Source organism: Akebia trifoliata, chromosome 3 (assembly GCF_017979445.1).
Source record: "Akebia trifoliata isolate Shusen 1 chromosome 3, ASM1797944v1, whole genome shotgun sequence".
Classification (NCBI taxonomy): domain Eukaryota; kingdom Viridiplantae; phylum Streptophyta; class Magnoliopsida; order Ranunculales; family Lardizabalaceae; genus Akebia; species Akebia trifoliata.
Genome location: NC_141377.1, coordinates 44,239,399 through 44,256,415, shown reverse-complemented (window position 1 = coordinate 44,256,415; position 17,017 = coordinate 44,239,399). Strand labels below are relative to the sequence as shown.

General features: G+C 34.5%; 2 protein-coding genes across 4 annotated transcripts; both read left to right on the top strand.

Annotated features, from left to right (window-relative positions):
* Positions 1 to 505: 505 nt before the first annotated feature.
* On the top strand, positions 506 to 8,250 carry LOC147407221 (L-Aspartase-like family protein). Of its 3 annotated transcripts, XM_086435681.1 has the most exons (8): positions 506 to 650; positions 769 to 1,024; positions 1,677 to 1,940; positions 3,528 to 3,644; positions 4,660 to 4,808; positions 5,689 to 5,980; positions 6,143 to 6,311; positions 7,741 to 8,250. In XM_086435681.1, the coding sequence occupies exons 2-8, from the start codon at positions 839 to 841 to the stop codon at positions 7,983 to 7,985; spliced, it is 1,422 nt and encodes a 473-aa protein (XP_086291807.1). In that variant the 5' UTR covers positions 506 to 650; positions 769 to 838; the 3' UTR covers positions 7,986 to 8,250. The 3 variants fall into 3 exon arrangements, with proteins under 3 accessions (XP_086291807.1, XP_086291806.1, XP_086291805.1); XM_086435680.1 differs by lacking the exon at positions 506 to 650 and having other exon boundaries at positions 657 to 1,024; positions 6,143 to 6,307; positions 7,737 to 8,250; XM_086435679.1 differs by lacking the exon at positions 506 to 650 and having other exon boundaries at positions 657 to 1,024.
* Positions 8,251 to 9,335: 1,085 nt separating this feature from the next.
* Positions 9,336 to 13,198, top strand: LOC147407220 (vacuole protein). Its single transcript, XM_086435678.1, has 6 exons — positions 9,336 to 9,878; positions 9,957 to 10,052; positions 11,260 to 11,300; positions 11,405 to 11,522; positions 11,843 to 11,923; positions 12,838 to 13,198. Exons 1-6 carry the CDS (start codon positions 9,690 to 9,692, stop codon positions 12,892 to 12,894), a joined length of 582 nt encoding a protein of 193 aa, XP_086291804.1. The 5' UTR covers positions 9,336 to 9,689; the 3' UTR covers positions 12,895 to 13,198.
* The last annotated feature ends 3,819 nt before the right edge of the window (positions 13,199 to 17,017 follow it).

Genomic DNA, 17,017 nt, shown 5'->3' with positions numbered 1-17,017 from the left:
GGGAGTTGATAAAATTTTATGTTCTCAATACATGTGGTACTTGATGTTGTTTTTGGGCACCACGTTCACACATGGTCCATAGAGATAGATGGTCATTCGGTCCAAATAACCCCATATAATTAAATATTTGATTCGACCGAATTACACCCCGGTTGAACCTCGTTCCAAGCAATTAAGTAAAATTTTGATTGTAGTATTGATTCAATTTTTAAAACATGGATAAAGATTGAGTCGTGTTGGGGTGACACAAGATTTAATATGATTCTCACAATTCTGACATGGACATGCATACATAATCGTAGATGGTTTTTACTTATATTGTGAGGAAACACATCTATGGTTATGTGCACATACCACGTCTGACTTCTGAGAATCGCAGTAAATACTTTGTGTCATTTTAGCATTTTCCATAAAGATTAGGGTCATGATGCTCAAGGAAAATTTATTAATAAATTTATAAACGGCAAAGATATTATAATTTCCTCTGTGTTGTAGGGGTAGTACTGAAACTTCCAAAAGAAAAAGCTGCCCTAACGCATTATTGCAATGTGTAACAAAGCTTGGTAAGCAGGGACACCACTCTGTTTTTACCTCGCGTGCCAGTTGCGACCCGATATCTCATATGCGCTAGCCCACTTCTATCCCCATCTGTAAGTCTACAACACATTTCTCTCTCTCTCCCTCGATGGAATCATTCTGTGAATCCTATTTAAATTCAACTAATTCGCCTTTCTCACCTTCTTTTCCGAAACAAAACATTTTTGCAAGACCTTCGATTCGTATCGGTTGCGTCAGGAAAAGCCATTTGAAGTTTAAGGTTTCGTGTACTTCTGAAACCATGAACGGACCTACTACAGATTTATCGGTTAAAAAGTCGAAAGAGGTGAAGTTGTGGGGCGGCCGATTTGAAGAAAGTGTTACAGACGCTGTTGAGAAGTTCAGCGAGTCGATTTCGTTCGATAAGGCTCTCTACAAGCAAGATATAATGGGAAGTAAAGCTCATGCTAAAATGCTCGCTCATCAGGTCTTCTAACTTCTCTTATTCTCTCAATTTCTATCATTTTATTTGTATAATAAAATATTTATTTTTCGTAGTGTTGGCGTGGTTCGAGATTCAGAAACGGTTCTATTAGAGAAACACGAAATACGAAACACGATTACTGGATAATTAGGTACATCTGAGTTTGGTTTCAACCATCCAATTATTATAAATCCAGAAGAGGATTTCCTTAATTTCATAATTAAATTATCTTAATTATATTTCATTGGGAAATAGGGACAAATCAGTTAACTAGAGTAGTTCAGATTTTTAAGATTATATATCCTTAAACATCCAAAATAGTTATCATGTCTAGACCACGCAGAATTAGCAAATAATAAAGGAAAGGAAGAAAAAAAAACTGTATCTTGATTTCTTAATTTTGTTGAAAATTTTGGGGTTTCTTAATTTTTCATATAAACCCATATTACATATGTTATCTATGAAAGACAAAAGTTAAGATGCAAAAATCCTTAGTACAGATGCCAACTTAGCCAAGTTGGTAAGATATGCTGGAGTGTTGTTCCCATGTCCTAGTTTCAAATCCCTTGAACCCAACTTCATTTTGTTAACTACTAACCCTTACAAAAAAAAGAAGAAGATGGATTTGCATTTGCTAATTCTTTACATGATGCAGGGCTTGATGACTGACAGTGATAGGGATAGCATATTGAGTGGACTTGATGAAATAAAGAGGAACATTGATGCTGGGAAGTTTGTTTGGAGGACAGATAGGGAGGATGTGCACATGAACATTGAAGCAGCACTTACTGAAATGGTTGGTGAACCTGCTAAAAAACTTCATACTGCTAGGAGCCGGAATGATCAAGTTGTAACAGATCTTCGTTTGTGGTGCCGTGATGCTATCGATGAGATCCTAGAAAATATCAAATACCTTCAGGTTCTCTCTCTCTTTCCCTATTTTCCTTCTTGGCATTTTTATGTAATTTTGGGTTTCTAATTTGTGTTGGAAAGACAAATCCTCGAGTAAAATTTGCTTATGTTTTATCCCCTCAAATGATACACCTTGTCTAAGTTAGTGCTCTTACGTGTAATTCTGTTTGAGTGTTCAAATACTCACTAATCGTCTGCTTCTTTTCACAAGAGTGTCATAGAATTACAATATCATTCCAAATAAGGAGAAGGAGAATGTTGGCTTCTTCTTATCTCGTTTCCAGGTGGATTGGTCTCTTTCCTTATCTTTTTTTGAACTTCTGGAGGGGTGGAGTTTCAATATCTTCTATTCTAGAAAGAGGCTTCTCTGGGCTATCCTTCCTTTCGCCATTGCTTAGGGCCTTTGGAGAGAGCGCAATAACAGGATATTCCATTGCAAGGAGAGCTCGTCTCATACAGTGATCTTAGAGATTTTGGGGCTTCTCTTCCTTTGGTCAAAGAAGAGTAAAGACTTTGAGGGAGTGTGTTTTCAAGATTTTGTTTTTAATTGGGATATCATTTGTAACAATTAGCTTCCCACTGGGCTTGTATTTTTGCTTTCTTTTTTCTTTTCCCTTGTTGTTTCTCTTTTGTAGTTGTTTGGGGGCTAACTCAGCCTCCCTTTATTCTTTTTCATTTATATAATTTATATTTATCAAAAAAAAAAAAAAAAAATGTTGGCTTCTGTCCAAGCACTTTACTTTTTACTCTAATTCTAAGTGGACCTATGACAACATGCGCATTGATGCATTGCTGTGTGAACAATTCAACTTCATGTAAAACTTGTATTGGTTTAATCCACCAACTCTCTGTAACTAAGGCCTTGCTTGGTACACTAAAAATCATTTGCATTTGCAAATGCTTTGCAATGAATGATTTACTATTGCTTGGTAATCATTGGGAAATCTCTTTTGAATATATATATATATTTTTGTGATTGGTTGGTTTTTGCAATACAAGATTTCATTGTGAATTTGTAAAATATGCGGTATTTTTTGTGCTGCAAATCATTTACTGAAATTTCTTAAGAATTTAGGTGATCCATGCAAATTTTTTGCAATGCAAATCATTTGTATTGTGTAACCAAGCACCAGTAAAATTGATTTCAGAAAGTTATTTGCATTTGCAAATGAATTGCAGCATACCAAGCAGGGCCTAAGAGATACAACTTTGAGAAAAGGCTGTATAAAGGCCCAAACTGTTGACTGCATATGCCGCAAGAAAGAACATGATGACATATAGGTAGTTTGGTCACAGTGGAAAATGATCTTTTCGATATCCCGTTGAGAATCTCTGTTTACTCAAACTCGGTTAGCACTATGTTAGAGAAGATGCCCAAATCACACTATTACAAGATGATGGATATGTTTTATTTGTCTTGTTCGTGTCTTTGGTTTGTTTTAATGTGTAGGACCTACTACCTTTGTCACTATTGACGGTTAGTTACTTTGTTGTAGATGACTCTATTTATTATGCTCCCTTGTTCTCTCTATCATAAAGTGATTCCCCTTTCCTTCTCCCATCCATTAAACAAGTCCTGTTATGTAATTTACAGGTTGCACTTGTGACTTTGGCTAAGAAAAATGAAGGCCTGATTGTTCCAGGATATACACATTTACAAAGGGCCCAACCTGTTCTATTGCAGCATCTTCTATTGTCATATGTTGAGCAGGTTCGAATCAGTACTTGCATACATTCCTTTACCTCTCAGTGAAGTGTATATATTTGTTTTTGGTTGAACAGACTACAGTGAACAGAATGCAGAGGTTTATGTTTTACCTTTTTTATGGTAGTTCTTCTATAACTTTCTAATTCACATTCAAAGCAACACTGGAATCAGTTTCAAATTTTGTTCCACATAATGAGTTAATACATAGAATGAAGCTACTTATGCTATTCAGGTATTAGGGGTAGTCTAGAGCCCAATTAGAAAACTTGATTTTGTTTAGTTGCTTAAACATGCCATGATTTGTTCACACTATCCAAATTTCCCTCCATAAGTAGCATTATCTTGGTTGTTGGTTTGGTTGAACTCATTTATCCCTCTCTGGGTAACACCTATTTCCAGTATTTACAGACTTTTGAGGGTCAGAATTTGGCTGCATTTGGTGTTCAATTAATATGTTCTCTTTGTCTTGAATGAGGGTGTTATCGGAAACTTACCTATGGGAGGTCTACATTCATCCCATCTCATGGGCGGTGTGGGGCAACTCGTTTGGGGACTTGAAGAGAATTCTGTGGATTGTCACCCCTTTTGCAATTTCTTGGGGGATCTGGAAGGAGCGTAACAACCGTGTATTTGAAGGAAGGAGCGAGATGACTGAGAATATTGTAATGTCAGTTTTGGGATTGTTATTCTTTTTGTGTAAGGTGTTTAATGAATTTAGGGGGGTCTTCTTCGAAGAATTTTTTATAAGGTGGGATCAAATCTGTTGTATTGCGTTTTTTTAAGTTGGTCTGTTCGTAATATTTCCTTTCGCTGCTCATCTCGACTGCCTTAATCAAATGATATTTTACCTATAAAAAATATGGACTTCATGCATTTGGTCTTGCTACCTCCTTGCTGCCATTTTTTGAAATCCATTTGCAAGCCTAGAAATTTGCCTCTCCTTTTATTTAGGATTCTGTCATGTTTCTGTTTATTTAAAATTCTGAGAAGTTAACTCTGGCAATAATGATGTTTATAGCTTGAACGCGATGCTGGTCGTTTAATAGATTGCAGAAGTCGGTTGAACTTCTGCCCCCTTGGTGCATGTGCATTGGCGGGTACTGGCCTTCCCATTAACAGAGCTATGACTTCGGAAGCTTTAGGGTTTACTGCACCCTTGAGGAACAGGTATATACTGAAACTGTTTGTATCTTCGTAGTGTTGCAGAAGGTCAACGGTAACCAACGTTGTTCATTTTGTAGTGCCCTATGTTCCTCTCCATATAAAGGTATCTGGTTTAGTTTCCTCTCCTCTGCTGCTCATTTCGTCTAGGGTTTCTAGCTCTGTTTCAAAGATTTCTGCCATTGACACTGAGGTTTTAAGGTGTCAGTTAATGCTTAAACCCTTTTCAAGTGCCTAATCGTTATATTGTTCTCTCTTGGAGTCAGTACAATTATATAGGGATTTAAGCTTGATTCCCTTTGTTAGGAAAATTACTAAACATAGCTATACCCCTAGTTTTTGCCTAATGACCAAGTTAGCAATCTTTTTCTTTCTAAATGTCCTAGCTTAAAAAAAAGAACAATGTTAGAGTGACTGTGCAGGACACTGCGTTTGACACCGAGCTGACGTGGAGGTGTGCCTAGAAGCATAGATGCTTCACTCGTATCTTCTTAATGCAGTACAACACTTGCAAGGGGGCTGGACCATCCTGTTGGTATGCAATCTGGAATGGGCAACCCAAATATCAACCGTATAATGATCCCAACCATCTGATAAGTGGGCTTTTTCTTCTCCGAACTTTAGATAGTCTTTAAAAGTCCATTTATTGGATGGTCAAGATCATCCTTGGATTAATGCTCGTGCTTGCAAGGACATTTGTCCAAGTGACAATTGGATTAATGTTTGTGCATCACTGGTGTCATAAATGAATGCATTTGGGATTAGGTTTTGATGATAATGAGGGTTAGAGACTCCTAATGAGATAAGATTGTTCATGTGTTTTCCCACTAAGTCTTGGTATTTCTTTTCGTCAAATGATTTGTTGTGTTTTCATTATTTCAAATAGCATTGATGCAGTTTCAGACCGGGATTTTGTTTTGGAGTTCCTGTCTGCCAATTCCATCGCAGCCATTCATCTTTCTCGGCTTGGCGAAGAATGGGTTTTGTGGGCATCGGAAGAGTTTGGGTTCCTCACCCCAAGTGACTCTGTCTCAACTGGAAGCAGCATCATGCCTCAAAAGAAAAATCCTGATCCAATGGAACTTGTTCGCGGGAAATCCGCTAGGATTGTAGGAGACCTCGTCACCCTTCTTGTTCTTTGCAAGGGACTTCCACAGGCTTACAATCGTGATCTACAGGTGGAGTTTTTTGTTAGATTCATTAACTGAAAAGAAGTTCATAGCACTTGTCAGACTGCAAGAACAGGTGTACCAATCACACTGGTACATGTGTGATTGGTACACGTGTGATCTTTCTTGTTTTCCTTTAATTTTTGAAGTGATCACATTTTTCTTGAACAGGAAGACAAGGAGCCTTTATTTGACAGTGTTAAAGCCCTCACAGGGATGCTAGTAGTATCAGCAGAATTTGCACAGAACATAACTTTTAATCGGGAGAGGATACAGAAGGCTTTACCTGCTGGGCATCTTGATGCAACTACACTTGCAGATTATCTAGTGATGAAGGCAAGTTGGTTTATTCCAAATCTTAGTTTTTCATGTAGTGGAAACATAAATGTTCATCCCTTCAAACTAATATTCCCCCCCCCCCCCCCCCCCCCCCCCTATTATGTTATAGTACAAGATGTGGCCACCATGGTTTCAAAACTTGGTTTGACGTCTGGTCTCGTTCATGGATGAGACCAAGTTGTCTCGGATGAGATAAATCATTTAACTTGGTTTATAATTAATTATTCATTTATATGAAAATAATTATAGTTTTTTTTATAAAATAAGGTAGATTAGAAGATGTTTAGTCATAAAATCATATTTTATTTAGATAATAATTTTTAAATTTTTTTTAAATAAATATTTTTATTAAGGGAAAATTACCCAAAAAGGTCCAAAATCTCACTTAATTATATATATATATTTTAAATTTATCCAAAAAAAAGATAAATCGCTGGACTGTCCAGTAATTTAGTAACTCGTTGGACAGTCCAACTTGTTATGTTATTTTATGAATTTGAATGACGAAAATGTCCATTAAAGACCTTACTAGTAGAGGGACATTTTTGGTATTTAATGCAAAATACAATATAAAAGGCTGGACTGTCCAACAAATTACTAAAACGCAGAACAGTCCAACGTTTTAATTCTTTTTTGTAAATTTTAAAAAATTAGTGTTTTTCTGATAATTAATGAAATATTTGGCCCTTTTTTGATAATTTCCCCTATTATTAAAATATATAAAATCCCGGTTGACTTGGATGAGTTTTACTGACTTGGATGAAATTTTCAAAATATTGTCCGAGTTGTCTCGTTTGTCTCGCGAGATTCTGCAAATGTGAGATGCCAAGTCCATCCATCTTGCTCATGGATGATACCGAGATGACTTGAACGAGTCATCTCAGTCTTGGGCGAGATTTAAAACCATGGTGGCCGCCAACTCTAGGCACTCCGGAACAATGATAATAGACAATGTGCATTAGGGAAACTGGAATGTTCAAAATATAATGTGAAGAGATTGTACAAGGTGAAGGTGCCACCTCTATGAGGTGGCAAAGTCTGCATGGTAATAATACAGACCTTAGATCAAGGCCCCACCTTCACAGCTAAAACCTATACAAAAGAAAGATCTGTGCGAGATTCTGCATGGTGGCACCCATGACCAAACAACCGTGAGTTGTTTTCCACTTCACATGATCCATGATCCTACATTAAAAACTTTCTGAATTATAAATGTCCAAACTTTCAGTTTCTTCCCCCTTTGTACAACAATAAACTAGTTGCAATTTCCTTCATTTCCCACTTTATGATAACTTTCCGTTAGTGTCATGTTGTAGTTCAATTGTTTTATTAGTCTATAATTTTTCACTCTCTTGATTCTGTCCATTTTGATGAATATTGCGGTTCGGATGACTTCTCCGCTTTGTTTGTCTTTGTTATTGTGCAGGGAGTGCCATTTAGGACTTCCCATGATATCGTTGGAAGGTCTGTTACATTGTGCGTCTCTAAAAAGTGCCAACTTCTTGACCTAACACTTGATGAGCTGAAAAGTATAAATCCAGTGTTTGAGGAGGATGTATACGAGTTTCTTGGAGTAGAAAACTGTGTCAAGAAGTTCTGCTCTTATGGGTCTACAGGTTCAGAATGTGTAGCGGCTCAACTTGGCTTCTGGTCTAAGACACTCGGCATCAACTGAGACAGAGATCAGTAATGACTGATGGAAGATAATTTCTTGAAACAGACCAAATGTTTGTTTCAAGAAATCATTTTTGAGAACCCAGGAAGTCGGTGGATTCAAATATCACAAGAAAGAAGAGTCACCTAGGTTTGTTTATACTATCAGGAAACCTGCAACGTAGGGATGTTTGGGTTTTACAGTTCTCAAGACATATCAAGACATTTTTATTTCTTGTAGTGGTATTGTTACTTTTGAATAGGCACAATAACAATTTCTTTTTATAGGTTTTTGTCCATTTTTTTTTAATGGAGTTGTGGAAGAGCCTATTGATCGCAAGGACTTCTCAGTTGTGATGCTTTCTCGTAACATGATACACAATCCATAATGATGAAAATGGTGGAAATTCTAGCTTTTGATGACTAAGGAGACATGCCTGTTTGACTTTGGTCTTTCATGGTAGATTAAAGCAAAATGACTGAAGCGTTCTTAATTCTTATCTTCAACCCCCTCCCCCTCAGAAAAATAAATAAATAAAAAATGAATGGTATTGAACTTCCCTCCCTCAAAATCCTAACTTCTTGTTTAGGTTTGACGTGGAGGTTGAAAATGAGGGTAGATTTTTTTCTTCTTCTTTCTTTCCTTATAGGGTTGGAGGCATCAAAGTTTATTCAAGATTGGGGGTGTCTTTGGTTCTGTGTCGGTTTAGTTCTTATGAAAATTAGAACCATAATCATTATATATTTTATGTTTTGATTTTAAAATAAGTGAAATTAGAATCATAAAAAATCACGGGTATCCGTCGAAATCGATTCTCAAGGATCGAATGGGATTATTTTTTTTTCAAAATTATTATAAAAAATAACATATTATTTGTAAAATATCAACTTAATAATAATAATTTATACCAGTAAAAAAAATGATTTAATAAATTTTATTTTCAAAAATTAAAATTCATGTACTAAATTTAAGAAGAAATGTTCCTTTTTAAGTTCCAATATTTAGTTTACATAAAATTTGAAGAACTTTATATAATGTATATTAGAAAATCTTTAATCATGTAAATGTAAATGATAAAATAAATTGATTCCTAATATCGGATAGAATCTAATGGTTTCGTTCCAATAAAAAGAAATCAAAATTGGGATTTTTCAATTTCGGGTAAGTGGGTACCCATTGAGACCCCTAGGCAAGATGTTGAAGATGGGGGGGGCATTTTGATCATTTTGATGGAAGATCAAAGTCAAGTCAAACTCTTTGGAGCATTTTGCTTGGTCAAATTCAAGCAAAGGACCCAAAGGAGCATCTCAAAATTAACATTATCCTTTTATTTATTTATTTATTATTATTACGAGGAAAAGAGGCATCTGATTCTGACCGGATCCGCTCTAACCTCACTCACCACTTTCCTCTACAAAACCCAGATTCGAAGAAAAATAAGATGACGTGTTCATTCCTTTAAATTGACACGTTTGAACCTGAAACGGTTTCTTTCTTTGACGGGCAGGTAAGGAATCTCGTTCTCGAGTGGAGAAAGAAACCCAGCGCGCCAAGCACAAGCAGCAATGTCTTCTTCTTCTTTTCCCCTCACAAACTCCAACATCAAAGCTCCAATCGAGAATAAGCAAAATATACAAGTGAACATAAAAATTAACTACTTTCGCTTTTGCGATATTTCTTCACGAATCAGAGAAACCCTAAAAAGCTTCGTCTCTACTCTCTCTAATGGCGAGAAACAGTGGAGATGAAGGGAGCTCGCAGAAACCTTCCATGTCGTCCGCTCGACTTAGGGCAAGAACTGACCCTTTCTTGGTCGTCTGTAGATGCTTCAGCGTTATAACGTCTTTAACGGCGATTCTATGCATTTTCGTCAATATTCTCTCTGCCGTTAGATCTTTCAAGAATCGATTGGACGTAAGCAATCTCCTCAGTTCTTGATTTTCTTGTTTTTTTTTCGTTTAATTTTTATATATTTTTTCTTTCGTTGTGCAGATCTTCGATGGGATCTTTCGTTGCTATGCTGTTCTGATCGCTCTCTTTGTGGTTATGGCGGAGACAGAATGGGGATTCTTTTTCAAGTTTTCTAGGGTTAGTTACGTTTGATTTCCGCTATGTTTGTTTTTTTAGTGTTTATTTATGAAACTAATAATTTCATAATAGGAGTATTACACCGATACCGAGACGAACGTCCACCAACGGACGGATAGACAAGTCAAACGTATCAGACGAGATTTAAAACCATCGTTATTTGTCTCATTGTTGAACGAGACAACTTGTCTCGTTCATGGACTAGACCTAGCTGCCTTGGACGAGATAAACCGATTAAGTTGGTTTATAATGATTTATTTATATATATTTAAATGAAAAAAGTTAATATTTTTTTAATAAAATAAGAGAGATTAGAAGATGTTTAACCTCAAAATTATGTTTTATTTATATAATAAGGAGATCACCCTCACAAAAAATCAGCTCATTTTAGAACTTCTAATTTCATCAAAAGTGGTTTATAAGTTGGAGAATCTTGGCATCAATTCTTACCGTTAACCACTTTTGACAAGGTCAGAAGTTCCGAAATGGGCTGATTTTTTATGAGGAGGATCTCCACATGTCAAAATTTCTAACCCATATAGGACAAATGGTTGTCTATCAGATTGTTACATGAAAATTATCCTCGAGATCTGTATTATAGGGATACACATGAAATCCCTCAACCATTGGATGTTGTGTTTCCACGGTCAAGATCATGTGTTATTTCTTGGGTGAATGGAACCCGACTTATATGTATAGGATGTGTTATTTCTGTGTGTTGTATATGGACCGAAGGACCATGTAGGGCCTGCACTGAGGTCCTCATTTGAGCCACTACCATGTTGGTTCAAATGACATATCAGTCCTCCACAATTAATGGTTTAGAATCGGTCTGATTATTTTTCCTATAAAAAATAGTTTTTTTATGAGATCCAAGACTTTGGAAATGGATGGCTGCTGAACTCCTATATTTAAAATTGGAATCCAATGGTGAAAATAAGTATTTTTTCAAAATTGTTTGTTTAAAAAGTTCTTAGAATTTTATGCTCTGTAACCATGTGGCACCTAATTGTGTTTTTGGGTGCCACATTGACATGCAGTCCATACAGATAGATGGTGGAGGCCATCTCTCTTTTCATTGGGAAAGATTTAATGTTTGGCTCTAATTCTTACGTTGTTGAATTCTATTGTTCATATGTATATGCTTTCTTCACATTTGGTTCTTACAAATGCATCATTTGACATCATATTCAATGATTACATTCAGGTTTTGGAGTATTGGGCTGGTAGGGGCATGCTGCAGATTTTGTATGTCTTTATGTAGAGGATTTTTTTATACCTTCAAAATTATTTTGTACAATTAATGATCAAATTTCACCACATATTGAAACCATGATGACTTTTTTTTTCAGTGTTGCTGTGATGACAAGAGCTTTCCCTGATTATAGTGGAGAGCGGAAAGATCTAGTGCTCCTTCAAAATATTGCAAGCTACTTCCTTCTTGCTTGTGGTGTGATCTACATTATTTCTGTAAGATCATGTTTTGACAAGAAGGATTAATTGTCGCAAGATTAGACACAATGATATTTGATTGTTGTTTTTTGCTATTTTATTATCCTAGGCATTGTTTTAAGTACTCATCCAATCAAATCTATTTCACCAGAAAGTCAATTTCAGATGAGAACTTTTCACAAGTTTCCATTAGCTTCAAGTCTTTTTGGAGTTGGTTAATGCTAGTTATGTGTGATGATTTGAATAATCTTAATTGTTTATTGTCTCTTCTTGCCTAGTTATCTTTTGTAAAATTAAAAATTCGGATACTCTTGACATGTTGAAATATCAATCCTTAGGGTGTGTTTTGCATCGGCCTTTTGAAACGTGCTCGCCAACACAAAGAAATCACAAGGGAGCAGGCAGCTAAGGATCTAGAGGTAATCTTTTTTACATCCTTTGTTTCAGAAGGTGTGCATGCTTTAGACAGTCTGGAGTTTGCTACAGTCTTTTTTTATTTACCTGTTTTGACTTTATTTCATCAATGATGAGTATGGTTTGGAGATTTTTTTGTTTTGTTTTGGATTGATATGTTTAGGAGATTGACAATGCCTATAGCTTCTGCATTAGTTTCACGGATGAGCGCACATATAGTCGACACTTCCAATTTCAGAAATCCTTCTTAAAGATGGACTATGAGGAATCTATTTTTTAGGTGATTCAGTGTCTTATAGGAGCATAGAATATAAGTGAACTGTATTGCCTTTACATCCTCATTACTCTAATTGTGAAAAGTATCCTTTAACTTTTTTATATTAGTAATGCCAAAAAAAATATAATAGAAACTATAATATGAGGGGCAAACAGTTATATGTTCAAAGGAGACCAAGTGCAAATTAACCAGTGGGAGGTAAACCTTATTAGTAGCTCAAAAGGATGGAAAGTGGGGTACACCAATATTTTGCAAAGGATAGAAACTGAGTAGATCTTACCTTTGTATCTTGAACCTTGACATCATTTCTGTTCCATGGTAGCAAGGCATCCCCGGTAGTACTTGTGGCCAGAAAAACTTATTCCCTGCACTAGTACATTTCTTCAAGTGTAGTTTCCTCAAGAATTCCAATGCATGTGCTCCATTTCTTCACTAAAGACCTTGGAATTATTCTCTATCCATAGTTCCCACTATGCAAACATTCCAAAATCAAGCTTGAGATCTCAACCATTTTAAATTTTTTATGCTGCTTTTCAAAAAGAAAACATCATTTTCGTTTGACTATTTTATGCCCAGTTCTTCTGGAGTTACTTTTTCTATTTTGTTTCAGTCAATTTGCCTATTAACTTTCTCTTCATGAAGGAATTGGAGCGGCGTAGAGAGGAACTTCAAGCATTGCTAATCACAGAAAGGACTTGAACAACTAATGATGATAGCCAAACTCTAAAATCCAAAATCAGGATCTCCAGGTTGAGTAGTATGTACTTTGGCCACTGTATCTTTTGTGGTCATCTCAACCGCCGTTTTAATGAAAATTTCATTATCTTGACCTATCAAACAACAATCAGCGGTACTGAAAGTGTGTCTAATGCAATTGCTTATGTTTCTTTCAATTAATTTCTGTTATGATATGCCTTTTTAAGATTGGATACTTATCAAGAACCTATTCTTTGTAATTTGTGTATTTAGTAAAATATAAATCATTCAGAAGGTTTGTGCTAAACCTGCTAATAGGTTTGTGCGAGATGCATATTTACTTCTCATTGACAAAAAAAATCAATACTCTCGACTGCAGACCATGATTGTGCTGTGATCCACCACTGAGAAGGGGCTAATTGTGGGTGATGTAAGATTTTGCTTAATCTAAAATAGATAGATAGGTGGAACCTCAATATACAAATAAAACTCAATAAGAAAGACATGACACTGTATTGTAATGTCAAAAGAATTCAAGCTAATTCAATTATTGGTTAGATTTGTATAAGAAAATTGTAATTCATAAAACTAGGCCAATCCAAGGCTCGAAGACCCTGGTCTTGAGCTCGAGGGTGACCTCTACTGGGTCACCAGTCCCGAGGCAATGGTCAGCTGTCCGCTTCTGGGCCTGAAGGTGGTCAGCTATCTGGTCTTGTGCCCCAAGTTGATTTCTACCCGGTTTTGAGCTCAAAGGCAGTCAGATACACCACCTCAACCTCGAAGAAGATCAACTATCCGAAAGCCGATATCTACCCAAGCTCAAAGTTGATCAAAACCTCTAGTCTAAATCTTGAGTCTGATGATTTCCGGAGTCAGGGGCAACTAAAGACAAGATGCATCGCAGGTATGACATGTTCAAGATCTTATACTTTTGTATTTTTTTTATTTATAAAATAAAAAAAAAACAATTTGATAGATAAGAGATCAATGAGCACTAATTTGAGAGATCATGACACATGACGATCATGCAATGAAGATTAGACATTTAGAAGCTAAGTAGGCGTTTGGATAGGACTCCTTGGCTACTTCTGACTCTTGCGGGGAGTTAGAAGTCGTTTGGATGCGTTTGTATGAACTACTCTTTCGAAGAGCTACTCCGCGCAAGAGCAAGAAATTACTCTTTATGAAGAAGTCAAGAAAACCTATTTCTCAAAACTCTTCTTGCGGGGAGTCAAAATCTAGCGGTTCGTTTTACCAAAATACCCCTAACTTTATTAATTTTCTATGAAAATATTTCTAATTCATTTGCCCTTAAATCAAACAAAAGAAACATTTATTAATATTAATTTTTTTTTTTTTAATTTTGAGTATAATGGATTTAAACACATTATATTAATATTTAATATTTAAAATATTATATTATATTAATATTTATTATATTATATTATATTAATATTTATAGTTAAACACATTATATTAATATTTATTATATTATATTATATTAATATTTATAGTTAAAATGTCAAAAACAATATAGTTTGAAGGCATATTATGACACTAAAAGACAGTCTGTCAATTTTTTTTTAAAATTTTGAGTATAATGGATTTAAACACATATTATTAATATTTAATATTTAAAATATTATATTATATTATATTAATATTTATTATATTATATTATATTAATATTTATAGTTAAAATGTAAAAAACAGTATAGTTTGAAGGCATCTTATGACACTAAAAGACAGTCTGTCAAATTTTTTTTTTAATATTATGTCATATTATGTCAAAAACAGTCAGTCAATTTTTTTTTTTTTTTAATTTTAAGTATAATGGATTTAAACATATTATATTAATATTTAATATTTAAAATATTATATTATATTATATTAATATTTATAGTTAAAATGTAAAAAACAATATAGTTTGAAGGCATATTATGACACTAAAAGATAAAAAACAGTAACTGGTATAATATAAGGGTATTCTAGTCTTTTTTCTAGAAGTCATGAGAAGTCAGTATGGTTCCCAAACAAACTTCCAGCACAAAAGTACTTCTGCCAGTACTTCATAGAGTTGATTGCCAAACGCCATTTCTGCACATAATTACTTTTCCAACTCCTCCATAGAGTACTTCAGCTCCTGTTCTTTGGAAGAGTAGTTCTGCTCCTGGTATCCAAACAGGCCCTAAATTTTTTTACTTAACGCAAAAGTTTCTAAAAGTGCTTCTGAGCCAGAAGAGCACTTCAGGGACGCTTAAAAAAAATTAATAATACCCATCAGGTCACAATTCTTATACAAGTGATTCCAATTGAAGAACAACGATTTGCTGTTAAAATTATGTACTAAGCTGATGAACCAATGGCAACACGCCATGTGTACTGAAAATAGAAATAGTGATTGGTCGCTGGAGAGAGAAATATCTGCACAGTTTGAGAGCTTTCCTTTTACTTTATATTTCAGTACTCAGTGATGTTTTTAACATTTCTAAAATATATTTCAACTAGAAAGGGAAATTGATCAATTTCGAAAATCTCATAAGGAATGTTTTTAACAATTTTTAAAAAAAAGGAAAGGACAGCTTTTTAAAAGTAAAGAACAAGAAACACTAACACTTTAAAAAAATGTTGGAACTCGAATGGCAAATCTACCATTTAAGAAAATCTTAGAAGGAGAAAATCAAATGCTTTTAAAAGTGAAATAATACAGCATTTGTTGAAAGATAATAAAACATAGTTTTTGGAATTGAAAAACCCATGGGACTCAGAAAGAGAGTTCGAATGCTTTAAAATGAGATATACCAGAACTTTTGAAAAATGAAACTTGAGTAATACTAAAACTTTTGAAATAAAGTAAGAACTAGAAAACACAAAAAATTTAAAAGAGAAAAAACAAAGTTTTCTTAAATTAAGAAATGGTAACACCAACACTAATAGAAGAATGTTGGACTCTAGAGGAGAAATCTACCATTTCAAAAATTGCAAAAAACTCATTTCCTTTCAAAAGAGAAACAACTAAAATTTTGAAATATGAATAATGGGTATTTTCAAAACTTTTGAAAGAATGTTGGAATTCGAAAAGGGAACTCTTTCTTTTTCGAAAAGCTTAGAATGAGAAACTTGCATGCTTTTAACAAGAAAACAACAAAGTCTTTGAAAAATAAGAAAAATTGTACATTGAAACTTTTGAAAGAGTGTTAAGATTTGAGAATATAAATTTAAAATTTCTGAAAATTTGAGAAGAAGAAATTCAAATATTTTCAATTGGGATATATAAATTCTTTAAAAAAATAAAGGAAGGGTTATAAAAGTATATTTCTTGAGGAATGACACAAAGTTAAGTAAGATTTAATTGTTAGTTCCGCATGCTGACAATGCATGACCATCTCTTGATCCATACTCAAATGAACCTTCGCTAAATTCTTACATTTAAATTTCACATTCAAATATGTGAAAGTTTTCTTTTTTATTTATTTATTATATTGTTATTAGTTTTTAAGACTTCTTTTTTATTTTATTTTTTTGGGTAAACATTCTTAAAACATTATAGCATGTGACAATGGATCACGTATTTAAAGTTTTGTTACTTGATTTTAGGAAGAAATCAAAAATATTTATTGAATATTTTTTAATTGGGTTCAATCAGTTAGATTCATCAGTCGGATTGCTTTGGACCCATTCATACGTGTCAATGTCTTGTCTTATTTTAAAACATTGCACTAAAGAGAAATAGAGGGGAGAAAATAAATGAGTTTCTTCCCTTATCAATTTATTAAACCAATATAACAGAATTAAGTTTTCATGTAATGGAAAATAATATAAATTAATACATGTAAAGAACATTTGAGACATTAGATTCGTTTGAGAGTTCTCATTCAAATTGACAATCATAGCCACCAAATTATATAAAAATAGAATCCATCTTTAGGTAATTGGTGACTCGCATTGAATTCAACTCTCTCGCTGGACTTCTCTGCATCTTCCTTCATTAAGTCCTCCCAGGTAGTGGCACTCTCTGGACCCTCTTTCAATGAAAGCTCTCCATCCTCGGTAAACTCCGAATAATGGATAGCGTCAGCAAAATGGATTTCAGATCTTTCGAAGGGAGTGCTTAAAATGAGTAGTA